We start from the raw sequence: 16,317 nt of genomic DNA, 5'->3' as shown, positions 1-16,317 counted from the left end.
TTAAATTCTCCCTGCTCCTGGCTACAAAACGTAGCTAAGAGCCTGGAGATTTAATGGGGGTCCGCGGTGAGCGGTTCCTGGTCACGTGTTCGCCATTATCCAATAATGGCGATCACGTAAAAGTAAAAAAAAAAATTTGAAGTTTCATCTCCCCTCACTGATGCGATCGGTGAGAGGAGATGAATCTTTTTACCGGAGGCCTGCGTATTTGAATCCCGACGCGATCTTCTTCCGTGGACTTTCCAGGATTCTGCACATGCGATTGCCGGCAAAAAGCCGGACACATGCGCAGGAGTCAGGGAGCCCAGGAAACTTAAAATCTCCTTGCTCCCAGCGACCAACGGTCACAGAGAGCCTGGAGCAGTAGCGGGTGGCCTCATTGAGCGGTCCCCGGTCACGTGATAAAAAGGTAGCGATCTACCATAGGCCGGTCTCACATGACCGGATAGGAATTACGGATTCTGCATGCTTCTGATCCGTGGTAATACGCAGATCAATCGCATTGGATTACACAATTCCGCTCACATTAGCGGGTCAGAATTGCGTAATCCACTCGCAGAAAAGAGAACGCAGCAGGTTCTATTTTACTGCGGAATCGGCAACATAGACCCCATTGTGCTCCATGGTCGCGGATATACCCGCAGTCCATACGCAACTACCTTGTATACGGGCTGCGGGTGCCCGCGTCATCGCTAAGCGATGGTGCGGGAAATACAAACAAAGGTGTACTGTGCATGACCGCCTGTGTGAGTAGGCAGTTATGCGCAGTACATTACGCAGCCGTACGCAGGGTCACAGCCGGGCTCACAGATGGGATCCGCTGTGGGCCTCCGCAAGCGGATTCCGCCTGCACCCGCGTCAGCCCGGCGTTATTCAGACCGCTACCTGTGATACGTATTTTACAAGAAGCCCCGGGAACGCTCGCTTTCCTGCAGTTCCAGGAGCACCTTGTTGAGCGCCTTCTGTGTGAGACCGCCGCACCTCATCAAGCTTACGGAGACTCACGGAACGCCACTTTTTACACCCCATACCCGCCACTGAGGTCATGAAATACCCCCAAAAAGCATGAGAGGGGGGGGGGGATACCCGGTTTTATTGCCCCATGGGCCCATTCCAACCAGCCTCCGTAATTACCCCTGTCTTCGGAAATACTACACAGTTCACATTTTTACTTTTATCTAAGATTTGCGAATGCCAAAAAGGGCGTGGAGGGGGAGGGGGGGAATTTTTAGGGAGTCAATCTTTATTCTGTACAAATAAGCAATGGGGCCTGGAATTTATTCAGTTGTGCCCTAAAATCCAACAGGTGTTCCGTCCTTTATAGGCCTTGCCATGCGTCCTGTAAGTAGATTAGGGCCACAATGGGTATGTTTCTGAACTCGGGACAAACGGGGGTATCCATTTTGGGGTGAACGTCTTCATTCCAATGTGCACTGTACAAAAAAACTGTTTTTAAATTGAAAAAATTGCCAAAAAAATTGAAAATCGTAACTTTTTCCTTCTGCTTTGCTTAGATTCATTCAAATACTGTGGGGTCAAAATACGCAGTACACCCCTAGATGAATTCGTTAAGGGGTCTAGTTTTCAAAATGGGGTCATTTGAGGGGGTTCTTTATAGTTTTGGCCGCTCAATGGCTCGATAAGTGGGCAATGGGGCCTGAAATTTATTCAGTGGTACCCTGAAATCCAACGAGTATTCCTTTCATTGTAGGCCTAGCCATGGGTCCTGTAAGTCTATTAGGGCCACAATGGGTATGTTTCTGAACACGGGACAAACAGGGGTATCCATTTTGGGGTGAAAGCCTTCATTTATATGTGTGCTGTACAAAAAAAACTGTTTTTAAATTGACACAATAGCCCAAAAAATGAAAATCCTATTTTTTTCCTTTTGCTTTGCTTGAATTTATTCAAAAACTGTGGGGTCAAAATATGCAGTACATCCCTAGATAAATTCGTTAAGGGGTCTAGTTTTCAAAATGGGGTCATTTGTGGGGGTTCTATATGGTTTTGGGCGCTCAAGAACTCTACAAGTGGGCAATGGGGCCTAAAAGGACTTCAAGCAAAATCTATGTTCTGAAAGCCACCGATTACTCCTTTTATTTTGGGCCCCGTTGTGCATGCGGACATAAGATTAGGGCCACAATGGGTATATTTCTGAAAACAGCACAAACAGGGGTATCCATTTTGGGGTGTAAGTCTTCCTTCATATGTGTGCTGTACAAAAAAAGCTGTTTTTAAAATGACAAAATTGCCAAAAAAACAAAAATCCAAATTTTTTCCTTTTGCTTTGCTTGAATTTATTCAAAAACTGTGGGGTCAAAATGCGCAGTACACCCCTAGATAAATTCGTTAAGGAGTCTAGTTTTCAAAATGGGGTCATTTGTGGGGGGTTCTCTATGGTTTTGGGCGCTCAAGAACTCTACAAGTGGGCAATGGGGCCTAAAAGGACTTCAAGCAAAATTTGTGTTCCGAAAGCCACCGGTCGCTCCTTTCATTTTGGGCTCCGTTGTGTATCCAGACATAAGATTAGGGCCACAATGGGTATGTCTCTGAACACGGGACAAACAGGGGTATCCATTTTTGGGTGCAAGTCTTCCTTCATATGTGTGCTGTACAAAAAAAGCTGTTTTTAAAATGACAGAATTGCCGAAAAAACGAAAATCACAATTTTTTCCTTTTGCTTGGTTTGAATTCATTCAAAAACTGTGGGGTCAAAATATGCAGTACACCCCTAGATAAATTCGTTAAGGGGTCTAGTTTTCAAAATGGGGTCATTTGTGGGGGTTCTATATGGTTTTGGGCGCTCAAGAACTCTACAAGTGGGCAATGGGGCCTAAAAGGACTTCAAGCAAAATTTGTGTTCCGAAAGCCACCGGTCGCTCCTTTCATTTTGGGCTCCGTTGTGTATCCAGACATAAGATTAGGGCCACAATGGGTATGTCTCTGAACACGGGACAAACAGGGGTATCCATTTTTGGGTGTAAGTCTTCCTTCATATGTGTGCTGTACAAAAAAAGCTGTTTTTAAAATGACAGAATTGCCGAAAAAACGAAAATCACAATTTTTTCCTTTTGCTTGGTTTGAATTCATTCAAAAACTGTGGGGTCAAAATATGCAGTACACCCCTAGATAAATTCCTTAAGGGGTCTAGTTTTCAAAATGGGGTCATTTGTGGGGGTTTTCTATGGTTTTGGGCGCTCAAGAACTCTACATGTGTGCTATGGGGCCTAAAAGGACTTCAAGCAAAATTTCTGTTTTGAAAGACACTGACTACTCCTTTCATTTTGGGCCCCATTGTGGACTCAGATATAACAATAGGGCCACAATGGGTATATTTCTGAACACGGGAGAAATAGGGGTATCCATTTTGGGGTGTAAATCCTGATTTTCATGTTAACTATAGGAAAAAAATATGTCTTTAAAATGACAGATTTGCAAAAATATGAAATTTTACTTTTTCTCCTCTAAATTGAATTAATTCCTGAAAAAAAACTGTGGGGTCAAAATACTCATGACACCCCTCAGTGAATACATTAAGGGGTGTAGTTTTTAAAATGAGGTCATTTGGGGGGGTATCTATTATTCTGACACTCATGAGCCTTTCCAATCTCGGCTTGGTATAGGAAAACAAAGTGTTCCTCAAAATGCTAAAAAGTAATGTTAAATTTGTACGTCTCCTAAATAGTTAAAAAAAAACGAAAGTTTTTCCAATGTGCGCCCAAAATAAAGTAAACGGGTGGAAATATAAATCTTAGCAAAAATTTCTATATTATGTTTGCACATATTTAAGATATTGCAGTTGGAAATGTGAAAAAAATGACGATTTTTTCAAAATTTTCCCAATTTTGGCGCTTTTAATAAATAAACACAATTTCTATCGGTCTATTTTTTCTGCCTAAATGAAGCACAACATGTGGCGAAAAAACAATGTCAGAATCGCTTGGATATGCAAAACCTTTCTGGTGTTTTTCCATGTTAAAGTGACACATGTCAGATTTGCAAAATTTGGCCTGGTCATTAAGGCGCAAACAGGCTTGGTCACTAAGGGGTTAAAACAGGAAGGACCAGCAACGTTTCGATCTATATAGTCTTTGTCAAGGTTAAACAAAGACCACATAGGTCAAAATGTTGCCGGTCCTTCCTGTTTTAATATGGAACGAATAAAGGTTTGATAAAAAGTTTCTTCTACCTTTAATGCTGCCGTATGTCTACTGATTTTGGGATTTATTGGGGGTGTTTTTTGTTCATTGACCCCATACGGCTCTGCGTGAATTTTTCCTCCCCATCCTATTTTTTGGACTTTATTATTTGAATGAGTGCTGTTGGATTCTACATCTATATAAAATTACATATACAACGTTGGTCCCTCCATCTAGTTTACTTAGCAGTTTATATAGTTGGTATCTGTGAAGGGGTGAATCAAGGCGAGGGCTGGGAAATCTCCCTATCCCCTGACTTGAAGGAGGCCAAATTAGCAGGCACAAATCTGGTGGGAAGCCATCTAGTGTCGGTCTGGGCCTGAGTCTATAAACTAATGGGTGTCATTGTACTTTTGTCAGACATAGTCAGCAGCGAGGACATTAGTCCTTTATGTCTGGGTTCGGGCGACAGCGATGCAGGTATCAGCCGGTATGATATCTCCCTATACTGGCTTCTGGAGAGTGTCTCCCAGCAGGAATAACATGTGAAGTCAGACCTTCCCTTCGTTGCTTGATAACTTTTATTAAATGAACTGTAACAACTATATAAAACTGACTTTGAAAGATAGAGAACCTGCACTGTATAATTGTTGCAGTGTATGGTGGGGGCAAAACTCCATAACATTGCTATTTGGCCATTATATAGCTCTTTATTTCTGGGCACTTCTTATAAGAGACTGTACAGTATGGTTATTTTCACATTTTATGTATCAGGAAGCCAATAGAAAGTACTGCATAGGGCACCATCCAAGGGTAGACCGGCCCAGGCTGCTCATTCTCATCTATAGGGCTATGATGATATCCTGTATTTCTCATCTCAGACCTCAAACACCTTATCCTGGGCCCTGTACCACCTTGCAAGAGACCCGGAGACTCAGCAATCTCTCTATCAAGAGGTGATCTCCGTTGTCCCAGGAGAAGGTATCCCCACTGCTGAGGATATCTCCAAGATGCCGCTGCTGAAGTCCGTCATCAAAGAAATACTGCGGTTGGTTCTATTAATGTTTGTGTAATATTTATTTCTGGGACAGCAGTGAGACCCGCATTTCAGCTCCTACAGGAGAGCACTCGCCATAGATTATTACAGATGACAAGGTCACATGGCATCTGTATGGGAAGAGGCACATATGGGCTGAACTGCAGCTGCAATATTCACATATGACCAGCAGGGGCAGCAATGGAGATAATAGAGGGGCAGAATTTTTTATGTAAATCCATTATAAAGTTTGGCTCATTGGTACTGAAAGATCTCTCACTAGTTGTGTTTAGGGAAAGGCCTGTTAATCATAGGTGGCTTCCCTCTACTCCCTTGTTAAGGGACACATCCTCAAGCCCAGGAACTGACCTTAACTCAACATAAAAGCTATGGTTTCTCTAAAACATAGCAGTATGTAGGGGGATGAGAGTACCAACACTGTATTGAGGAAGACATTGGAGATTCATAGGTGTATAGCCATCGGGCATTTAATTGTCAAAGTGGGTGTGAGTAGGTCAAAGGGAGGTCTGTTTGGGTTGTAATGGCCAGGAGATAGTTAATGTTAGCATGGAGGGGTTGCCCCTTTGAGAGACCCAGCAGACTTAGTATTGAGGGGCTGGGTTAAAGTTGTGGTTTGCCTATTTAGCTAGGGTGTCGGAAATGGACTTCCCCTTTACAGCTCTAGCACTTCCTGCCCTCACTCATCTTTCCTTTCTTCTCTGCTTAATTATCCACATTTGTACACATGGCATCTCTGCAGTGTTACAGTTGGTAATTTTAGGGCCTGGACCAACTTGCCCTCACATGGTGCCACAATTTGGGTCCTTGCCCTTATTGCTTTGAGATACAGGGCAACCCACTGCTATGTCAGTGTGAGTTGTAATCCTGTATTGTGGGACGCACACATCTATTGGCTGGCTTCTGTGGTATCGTTCACATTGCGGATTTGGTTGTCTGCAGTCGCTCCTCCCCAATCTGGGCTGGGTTGAGTGGGTGACTGCATATAACTCTGCAGTGGACAATTTAGCTCCTCCGGTTTATAGTCTGGCTTGCTGCATATTGTTAGGGTCTATGGCTATTGTGCCTACCCTACAGCCATTGTGCCGGCCTTATGGCGATTGGGCCTGCTCTGCACCTTATCAAGTAGTGCATTTTTGGCTCTTTTCCAGGGAAATATGTTTTTGTGTTCGCCCTCACCTCTGTGATTTTCATTGCTTTGAGTGAATTTAATTTTGATTTCAAAGATCTTTCAAATAAAGCAGTTGAATATGTTTGAATAAAGTTTTATTTTAAGTTTAATAGAGCTGTGGGCGACCCCTAGTCAACCCACAGTGATTAATTGCATTCAAGTCCTCCTGTTTATTTTGGGGACTCTGGTTGTTTTTGTTGTGCTGGTGCAAACCCCGGGATGTTGAAATGGTTATCGTTGGGCAGTCTTGTAGATATTAAGGTTTTATATGCAACTGTTATTCTGCTTTTTGTAACAGACCTTGTTACGGCCTCCGTGGACATGGTATGTATGGTCTCAATCCCAGTCCAGTGGCCACTTTAAGGCTTAAATAACTGATCACTGTGCTGAATGGGGCATATGAGTCTGTTGGATGAGTGATAAAGCATGTCTTGTCCCGCATGGTGGTGCCTGCGGATGGTACAAATGGCTGAATGTGGCAGGTGAGCATAGCTGCTATGTTAGTGGAGAGAGCCACTATGTGGAGTCTGGTTGCAAGTACGAGAGGGCTGTGGAAGAAATTATGTGCAGTCCAAAATACTGAGCTGCGGAAAAGCGCCTTGGAAGCTCCAGATCATGAAGCTGAGTGATCTCAGGTCAATCCAGACCATGGAGCGGAGGGAGCTCCAGTCAGTGATCTGTTGTACTGCTGAGAGGTTGAAAGCCTTGCCATCATAGAGACTGTGAATGCATATCTCTAGTCAAGTGTGACTCTAGAGCCCTCCAGGCCAGCTTTGTATTTAAAGAGACTGTAACTTGATCCAGCGAGGGCTGAAAAGCTGAGACGGTGTTACCCTGTTCTAAAGACTGTGTATCAATTCTATTGCCAAGTAAAGATTGCTATTGTTTACTTTAGCACGTTTCATCTTATAAACTCGCCTAAGAGCAGTAAAACATGGCTCAATATTGTCATGGGACCAGTCATACGAGTTACTGTTAGGGTGGCGTGGTCTTAGTGACAGGTCCTCTTAAGCCTTTTTATTCTTAAAGGGGTTGTCCCGCGCCGAAACGGGTTTTTTTTTTTCCAACAGCGAGACAACGAGACGCGCGAGACAACCCCGATGCAGGGACTTAAAAAAAAAACGCACAGCGCTTACCTTAATCCCCGCGCTCCGGTGACTTCTTACTTACCGGTTGAAGATGGCCGCCGGGATCTTCTCCCTCGGTGGACCGCAGGGCTTCTGTGCGGTCCGTTGCCGATTCCAGCCTCCTGCTTGGCTGGAATCGGCACGTGACGGGGCGGAGCTACACGGAGCTGATCTCCGGCACGAGCGGCCCCATTGAGAAAAGAAGAAGACCGGGACTGCGCAAGCGCGTCTAATCCGGCGATTAGACGCTGAAAATTAGACGGCTCCATGGAAACGAGGACGCTAGCAACGGAGCAGGTAAGTGAAAAACTTCTGATAACTTCTGTATGGCTCATAACTAATGCACAATATATATTACAAAGTGCATTAATATGGCCATACAGAAGTGTATAGACCCACTTGCTTTCGCGGGACAACCCCTTTAATTATATTTTTTGGTTTCAAAATTCTATAGTAATTGATTTCATTATTTCTTTATGGCGTTTGGCACTCCAAATCCCCTGTATACACAAAGACTATAGAAATGTTGTATTCATCGCCTGCTCTAAGTGTTACCTTTTATTATTCAGGTTGTATCCTGCTGTGCCGGTTAACTCCAGAGTAGCTACTGAGAAGGAGATCATCATTGGGGAGTATTGTTTCCCAAAAGACGTAAGTTCATAATGGGAAGGATCATGCTCATCTTCCGAGGAAGCAGAAATCCTCCTGTTGCCATGCTGGTATATTTCAATCGTTTGTATTTCCCTTGCACTTGGCTGGTCATTAGTAAAACTGGTTCATTTCTGGCCAGCTGTGGATATGATCAAATACACAGAGCATGGATCAGTCATGAATCATGTAGGACCCTTTGCTAGTGCTAATTCCTCTTCTTACTCTCCACTATCTTAGGATGGAGCCAACTGGAGTTGGTAGCCACCTTCTTGATAGTCGGTGGTAGAACGCTTCACAGTGGTTATGGACAGAGTAGGCTCAAACAGCCTATATCAAAAGGGTATAGAGCCAGCCCAAGCTGGGCCATGTATAAGCTTCATTGGCTGTCTCTGTAGTATATACAGGACCACATAGGCAGCAACCAATATAGACTTGAGAGAAGCGAGGGATTGAGATTTGTCATTTTATTTCATCCTCTTCATCTCTCAGCTTTGGTCCACCAATAAATGACATTCTATCAGAATCCTCATTTGCCGCTTCTTCTCTCTCTTCACATTATAGACGCTGTTTGCCTTCCATCATTACGCCATATCTCGGGATGAGAACAATTTTCCACAACCTAACAAGTTCGTCCCTCACCGCTGGTTGCGAGAGCAAAAAATAAAGAATAACCCGTTCAGCTCCATCCCATTTGGGTACGGCGTTAGGGCTTGTGTCGGGCGTCGGATCGCTGAACTGGAGATGCATTTGGCCTTGTCTCGGGTAAGTTTACATTTTCTAATTGACTCCTTATATATCTGCCACATCTTAAAACTTTAGTCCATTCAGTGAAAACAAGCAGCAATATTAAAAACGGAGGGATTTTAAAAAGAGCCTTTTAAAACCTATGGCTGCAGTACATAAATTGCATGAAGCCACACCGCTTTTTTTGTAACAAAACCAAGTGGCTGGGGTTAGTAAATATGGTATTTGTGCAGACACGATTTTTTTATGCAATCACACCACTTGAAATTGGATTTGTATTTCTCTGTATTTATAGTTACACTTTTATGTGATTTAATCTCCAGATTATTAAGAAATATGAGTTTCGACCAGATCCTCAAGCTGGAGACATTAAAGCTATGGCAAGAATTGTTCTATCGCCAAGTAAACCTATAAATCTCCAGTTCCTGGAAAGATGATCTCCGGGTCACATGCAGAATAAAGACCCTGAAGTCACAGACAGGTGACACTAATGTTGGGAATTACCATAGAATCTTCTCTGACCTGACCACCTGACAACCGGAGGACTACGATTTCACGTACTGTGAAAATTGGAATTTTTCATCTTAACAATTTTATTTAAAAAGAGAAAAATTTGAAAAAAAATTAGAAACTAAAATAATTGCTGTATTTTTACAAAATTTTATCAAAAGGGTATTCCTGAAACTGACAAAATCTGTGCTTTACTAACGCCGTGGCTAGAGGATGACCAGAGAGTTAGGAGTCCCATCTGAAGTTTGTGAATGTTACATTTAAGTAAATGCATTGATTATGATTATGTGTTACCACTGCTTCAGATAATGTAATGTATGTACATAGCGACTCCACCAGCAGAATAGTGAGTACAGCTCTGGAGTGTAATACAGGATGTAACTCAGGATCAGTACAGGATAAGTAATGTATGTACACAGTGACTCCACCAGCAGAATAGTGAGTACAGCTCTGGAGTGTAATACAGGATGTAACTCAGGATCAGTACAGGATAAGTAATGTATGTACACAGTGACTCCACCAGCAGAATAGTGAGTGCAGCTCTGAAGTATAATACAGATTGTAACTCCGCATCAATACAGGATAAGTAATGTCTGTACAAAGTGACTCCACCAGCAGAATAGTGAGTGCAGCTCTGAAGTATAATACAGATTGTAACTCCGCATCAATACAGGATAAGTAATGTATGTACACAGTGACTCCACCAGCAGAATAGTGAGTACAGCTCTGGAGTACATAATACAGGATGTAACTCAGCATCAATACAGGATAAGTAATGTCTGTACACAGTGACTCCACCAGCAGAATAGTGAGTACAGCTCTGGAGTGTAATATAGGATGTAACTCAGGATCAGTACAGGATAAGTAATGTATGTACAGTGACTCCACCAGCAGAATACTGAGTGCAGCTCTAGTAAATAATACAGGATGTAACTCTGGATCAGTACAGGATAAGTAATGCAATGTATGTACAGTGACTCCACCAGCAGAACAGTGAGTGCAGCTCTGGAGTATAATACAGGATGTAACTCAGGATCAGTACAGGATATGTAATGTATGTACACAGTGACTCCACCAGCAGAATAGTGAGTACAGCTGTGGAGTACATAATACAGGATGTAACTCAGCGTCAATACAGGATCAGTAATGCATGTACACAGTGACTCCACCAGCAGAATAGTGAGTACAGCTCTGGAGTACATAATACAGGATGTAACTCAGCGTCAATACAGGATAAGTAATGTCTGTACACAGTGACTTAACTCTTTATGAATAATATATCTTTATATAAAACAGACAACGGTGTGCTTACTTCTCCAGCTACTGCAAATCTTTTGTAGAATAATAAATGATTTTCTCTTCCTATGTCAGAATAGTGAACTAACTGTCCTCCACTTGTCAGTCATCATGTGGCTGATAATAGTACGTAATAGAACCAGAACCAGTACATATTGTCATGCATGTCTGTTTTATGCAGATGCTCTGTTCAAAACCATCTTGTCATTCTGTTATGTGTATTGTACAGCTGCAGTAAATGAGAGGTTAAGGTCTTCAAAGTGTGAGTTGACTGTCTGCAAATGTATCAATTTCTGCCTAGTCACGTGGTGTGAGTGAAGGTATAAGGCCTAATGCCCACGGTCGGATTTCCACCGTGTAAAACGCGGCAGAAATCAGCGGCATTTCACCACAGCTATTAGGTTCTATTGAACCTAATAGCTCAATGTACACGCTGCAGATTCCACCATGGAATTACCCTTGGCATGTCCTATTTGCCGCGGGCATATGCGCGGATGGCTTCCAATGTAGTCAATAGAAGCCGCCGTCATGCTATACTTCCGTTGTAGCACAGTGGAAGTATAGTGTGAATATGCGCCCCACGCACTGCCGGCGCGTCATATGACACTGCCGACGCGTCCTGCGCTGTACTGCGCATGCATGCCGGTGCATCATACGGGACTTTGCACAGCAGATCCAGAGGTATGTATGTGGTCTTTGAGGGGGCGCCGTGACGGACTCCACTGCGGTATTCCGCTTGCGGAGCCTGTCACAGCCGTGTGCATAAGGCCTAAATGTGAGTGCTTGAGAGCGGGAAAGAGCTTCCATCAGCTTCCATCTTGAGCTACTAGAGAGAACACAGAGACACATGGAGGCACCTTCAGGCCTTATGTGTTGAGGATGGAAGAGGAGGAGAGATTTCCCGGAGTGCTTGCTTCTATGAAGAGAGAGTGAGTCCCCAAGAGAGAGGGAGCAACTAGTGAGTAAAACTTTGTCAAGACCCAGTGGAGAGGTACTCTTTTTGTCCTTAAATTGTTCATGCCCAAGCGTCCTGAAGTCTGGGACCGCTGGGTGGAGGTACGTGTCAACAATTGTCACACACACAGGCATCCTGGAGTCTGGGATCGCTGTGTGGAGGTACTCATCTTTAAGTCTGTCTGTATATATTCATAATTCTACCTGCACTGTTTATTTTTGCCTTGTATCATTGGAGTTGTTACCCAGTAAATTTTTCCAGGCCCTGACCATTCCCTGGAACCTGAGGCACTCTATCACTGTCTGTGGCTCATTTATTTCCCCGGCGATGTTTATGCCGGTGGGTGCCGGAATGGCGGTGTCACACGTGACTAACTCATCACCTGTTCTACTGTTTTTTGGGCATCCCTATGCCGGGGGGAGGTCTGGAAGAGGCCCAGCGCTGTCCTGGCCTTGGCTGTGTGCATCCCTCTGGGTGGGAGCATGGTAAGCGCCACTGTGACAATCCAGCATCTTGCCCTTCCAGCTCCTCGGCATATGCCATGTGTCCGGGGTCACCTTAAGGGACACTGCAATCCCAAAAATGCTTGATTGGGCTCATGCTGGGTAGATGTGCAGGCCACACCACTTTTAGGACCTCTCCAGAATGCTCCTCAAACCAATTCTGGACAACTTGGGTCTGATAGAATGGTGAAATATCCTCCTCCAATATCCCATTATTGCAATTGTACATAAAGTCCATGAAGGGCTGCAATTGTTCACCAAGCAGTGAATCGTAATGGACATTGGTCAATGATGAATTTAGGTGGACTAGTTTTACCGAACCCATGCCATGAGACCACACCATACACCAGTATGGAACCAGCAGCAGCCTGCTCAGTGCCTTGTTGACAACTGTGATCCATGGCTTCATGGGGTCTGTGTCACACAAGAACCCTACCAAAACAGCCCAAAACAATTGATACCGTGACTCATCCTCCCACGCCACATGTTGCCAGTCCTCTAGGGTCTACTTAGCAACTTCACAAGCTCAGTTGAGGCTCTGTGTCTGGTGTCATGGTGTTAACAAAGGCACTCTGGTGAGTTTTCTGCTCCCATATCCCATTGAAGCTAAAGGACGCTGCAATGGCCTGCAGGATGTGTGTGTGGGGCCTCCTGCATTGAATGTGGGTGTGATTTCTGCCAGAGTTGATTGCTTGCATGGACAACTCTAGCCAGATGCTGTAGGTCGTGATCATTAAGCACACATGGATGTCCACTGTGCTGTCTACTGTGGTGGTAATGTTTTCAAAGATGTATTTCCAGTACACACATGACACTGTGGATCAAGGAATGGTAATTGCTTGCACAACTTCAGAAATGTGTAATCCATCGGGCACCCACTGTCATACCTTGTTTGAACTCCAATAATTCACATAGCCTTGCCATGAGCACACAGGCCAGTGTTCAACCTAACAAAGGAATACCTCAAAACTAATACAGGTGTGGGCATTCCAAAGTCTCACCTGAGTAACACCACTTTATCATCAATTTACATACTGTTATCCCATGAATTTAGGCACGCCAGTGTATTATGTGTAAGTATTATTTAAAAGAATATTCCAGGTAGAACATATACAGGGTTTTTCTCAGTAATTTCACAATATTTGTGCTCAGGTCTATAATATGTTATGGGAATAAATCATGTTACAGAAGATTTCACTGGTTTACTCCAGATTGGTTATAATGAGAAGCTTCATGCATGAATATATATATTCGAACTGACGGATGTTATCCGTCAGCCCCCAATACTCTTCTGGTTTATTCAAAAGAAGTACAACACAGATATACTGAATATGATGCACAAATTACATGCACACCCCCCCCCCCCCCCCCAACATCATAACAACTCATAACTGTGGATTTTGAATTTCCAAATGCAGTGGATTCATTGCAGAAAATTTCCATACCTCAAGAAGAGATTTTTTTTAAATCCTCTCCACATGGCTTGCACTGTAACTGTTGCAGAATTTCTGCTGCGATTCTGCCAGTAGAAATTGTGCAGCATTTACAGCTTGTGTGAAGACGGCCTTAGGTCCACATAAAAGATCCAGTTAGTTGATGAATGAGTGTTTGCTCCTTTGTCAGCAGATTGTGGGCATATGCATAAGGGCTCATGCTTATTCGTTAACACTGGTGGCCGATCATTTCTTTGCATTACTTTTACTAGTTTGTCCTCCAGGCTGCAACTATTCTATGCAGATCCCTCTCCTTATCCAATTGCCCATATTTAGCTCCGTGATGGAAGTAGTGAGGTCGCAGGAGGAGGCAGTATAACTTTCCCAGAGCATATAGTTCTTGTGTGAACTTTACAATGAACGGTTCGAGGAGGGAGGATCAGGAAGAAGCAGGAAACAGACATAGCAAAGTGCCAAAGTGCATAGAAGGATTTGTTCCCCCTGCAGCCATGATGAGAGCTGCTGTCCAGAGCTGCAATTACCCGGGGAGCAGGATCAGCCCAGCACTGCAGACATGCAGGGTCTCACTGGCCAGATCCTTACATGGGGCTGCAGCAGCCGGACTAACAGAAGGGAACAAGAAGTTGAAGACATTTGATGATTTGCCTGGACCCTCCATGTTCACCAATGTCTACTGGTTCTTCATCAGAGGTTACCTGCTGTATGCACAAGAGTTACAGGTCAGATTGGCTCAACTATCTATCTATCTATCTTATTTGCATGGATCAAACATTCTGTAGTGTGGTTTCATTCACAGAGACCATGTTAAGCTGCCCATACCCATTCAAAAAACTGTACAAGTTTGCAGATGATGTGTTTTTGTCTCACAGAGGAAAGCTATGTATCTCCTTCTGCTGAGTCCTCGCTCATACCTATGACACAGGTTTAACGTGGCAAGGTTGTCCCTAGCCCTCTCTCATTCAGAGGTCCTTTTAACTAACTCGAATACAGGAGCTACAGATGGGTTCACCCTGATATTCCCCTGGATAAGAGACGTATTGGCTACTTCTGAATTCTGATGATTTAAATGAAGTTCACAAGGCTCCCAGCTGGATTAAGAGAGCGCCCATAAGTGAGGAAAATACAGGCACCTTACTAAAAAGAACCAGTTTTGCACTCGCAAGGAATGGCTCTGCTGCAACATTTTGCAAGGAGTCCAGTTCTGGTTCTCTCAGAGGTACCAGCTGAGGCTCAGGTGCCTCTGCAACAGTAGGGGCAGGCATGGGTTCTGTGGCAGGTGGCAAGTGCCATATTACCACCTGGGACCCTGGTAGGGGGCGGAAGTGGTCGGGCCTGAAACTCGGGTATAGCAAATGGGTTTTCGTTTGGGTGTACTTCCACCACAGCACATAGACCTCTTTCTTCCTCCATCTGGGTGTAATATACAGTTTTGCCCACCTACAAATTGTCAAGATATTCTGGTAGGTAGATACTCTCTTTTACTTAGCTTCAGTTGACCAAAACTACCTCCCCTGTGTCTGGCTGCCTAATGAACCCAAAGCACCGCTTTACAAAAAAGTGTCACTATCCCCTGTACCTTTTGTGATGCCATGTCCTCTGCGATGGCCACCTGTTGGAATAGGACTGCTCCCTTCTCTCAAGCAATCTTCTGCTTCATGTTTTGCCATTCGGCAAAGGGTATCTGCAACAGTCGTGATGATTTCAATGCAGGGTCAGGCCTAGGTAATGGAGGCCACTTATGATGCTGGGGTGCTGCTGGTGATACTTTTTCGCAGGTTCAGGTGCATGCTGGGTTCCAACTCTGGGTCATCGTCAGCCAACGAGAGACCAGGAAGGATCAGGAGGAGAGCTGGGGATGAAACTGCTCCAGCCATAGCAGCTGACTCTTCCCTGGTGGCTGGTAGTAGGATTCTACTCTGGCAGCAGAGCAAGTGGTGGGCATCCAACCAGATACACCACCAGGTGTAGTCGGAGGCAGTCAGACAGGTCACGGCCCGCAGGGAGCCAATCCTGTGGCACAACAATTCATGGGGGTGATGACTGTTTTGGTGGTGTGGCAGACGGTTGGACCGTAGCCACAGCAGACAAGACAGCGGGTTCTGGCTCCACCAGTTGTGGGTCTGCAGCAGTGATGGGCACAGCACTGGGTTCATATTTTACCTGAAGCTCTGCCTCATCTCTGAAGAGCCACTGAGGTTTCTGTTGGGGGTAGCTTGCAGGTCTTTCACAAGTTGCCACAATGCTGGTGTCGCAGGGAAGTGCAGAAGGTCTTCTCACTGTGGATTCCCCTTCTCAACTTCACACTTCCTGTGTGTCTTTGGCACCAAGCAGCAAGGTATCTACTCCATGGTGGGGCTTCCCTTCTTGCACAGAGCTGGCTTTGCAAGGGGCTGAAATCTCCCCCTTTTTAATTGTGGTGATAGTGCAGTAAAAATTAAAATAGTTTCTGGACACCATTAAAATAGCATCACTGTATAAACACAGCAAAAAGTCTTTTACCACGTCAATTGCAATAACGCTGTACAGCTTAATCAAATAAAGTTATTTTTCCATCCTCATAGCGCTGTACATGGTCAACAAACAGTTACTGGACATTTTTGATGCTATTAACCCTTGAGGGTCAGTAACACAAGTACGGTCTGTAATTAAGGCACAGAGGATTTGATCCTGTTCGTGACACCAAAACTTGTGGTACACCAGAGCAGGGGCAGCT

The 16,317-nt window shown here is 44.4% G+C and overlaps 3 protein-coding genes across 3 annotated transcripts in view; all 3 read left to right on the top strand.

Moving 5' to 3' along the window:
• Nucleotides 1–11,930, top strand: part of LOC136576290 (sterol 26-hydroxylase, mitochondrial-like) — a 42,890-nt gene extending 30,960 nt beyond the window's left edge. The window contains exons 6-9 of the mRNA XM_066575468.1: nt 5,021–5,187; nt 8,061–8,142; nt 8,704–8,904; nt 9,210–11,930. Coding sequence (XP_066431565.1) covers nt 5,021–5,187; nt 8,061–8,142; nt 8,704–8,904; nt 9,210–9,323 — 564 coding nt within the window. The 3' untranslated portion in view covers nt 9,324–11,930. The remainder of the gene's footprint in view (nt 1–5,020; nt 5,188–8,060; nt 8,143–8,703; nt 8,905–9,209) is intronic.
• TYW5 (tRNA-yW synthesizing protein 5) overlaps nt 1–16,317 on the top strand; it is a 964,030-nt gene that overhangs the window by 876,597 nt on the left and 71,116 nt on the right. The gene's annotated exons all lie outside the window — the stretch shown is intronic.
• The window catches only part of LOC136577863 (sterol 26-hydroxylase, mitochondrial-like), a 33,328-nt gene continuing 31,010 nt past the window's right edge, over nt 14,000–16,317 (top strand). The window contains exon 1 of the mRNA XM_066577786.1: nt 14,000–14,323. Coding sequence (XP_066433883.1) covers nt 14,000–14,323 — 324 coding nt within the window. The remainder of the gene's footprint in view (nt 14,324–16,317) is intronic.

This window comes from Eleutherodactylus coqui, chromosome 8, assembly GCF_035609145.1.
Source record: "Eleutherodactylus coqui strain aEleCoq1 chromosome 8, aEleCoq1.hap1, whole genome shotgun sequence".
NCBI lineage: Eukaryota > Metazoa > Chordata > Amphibia > Anura > Eleutherodactylidae > Eleutherodactylus > Eleutherodactylus coqui.
Note: the sequence above shows the minus strand (reverse complement) of the source record. Positions and strands in the feature narration are given on the sequence as shown.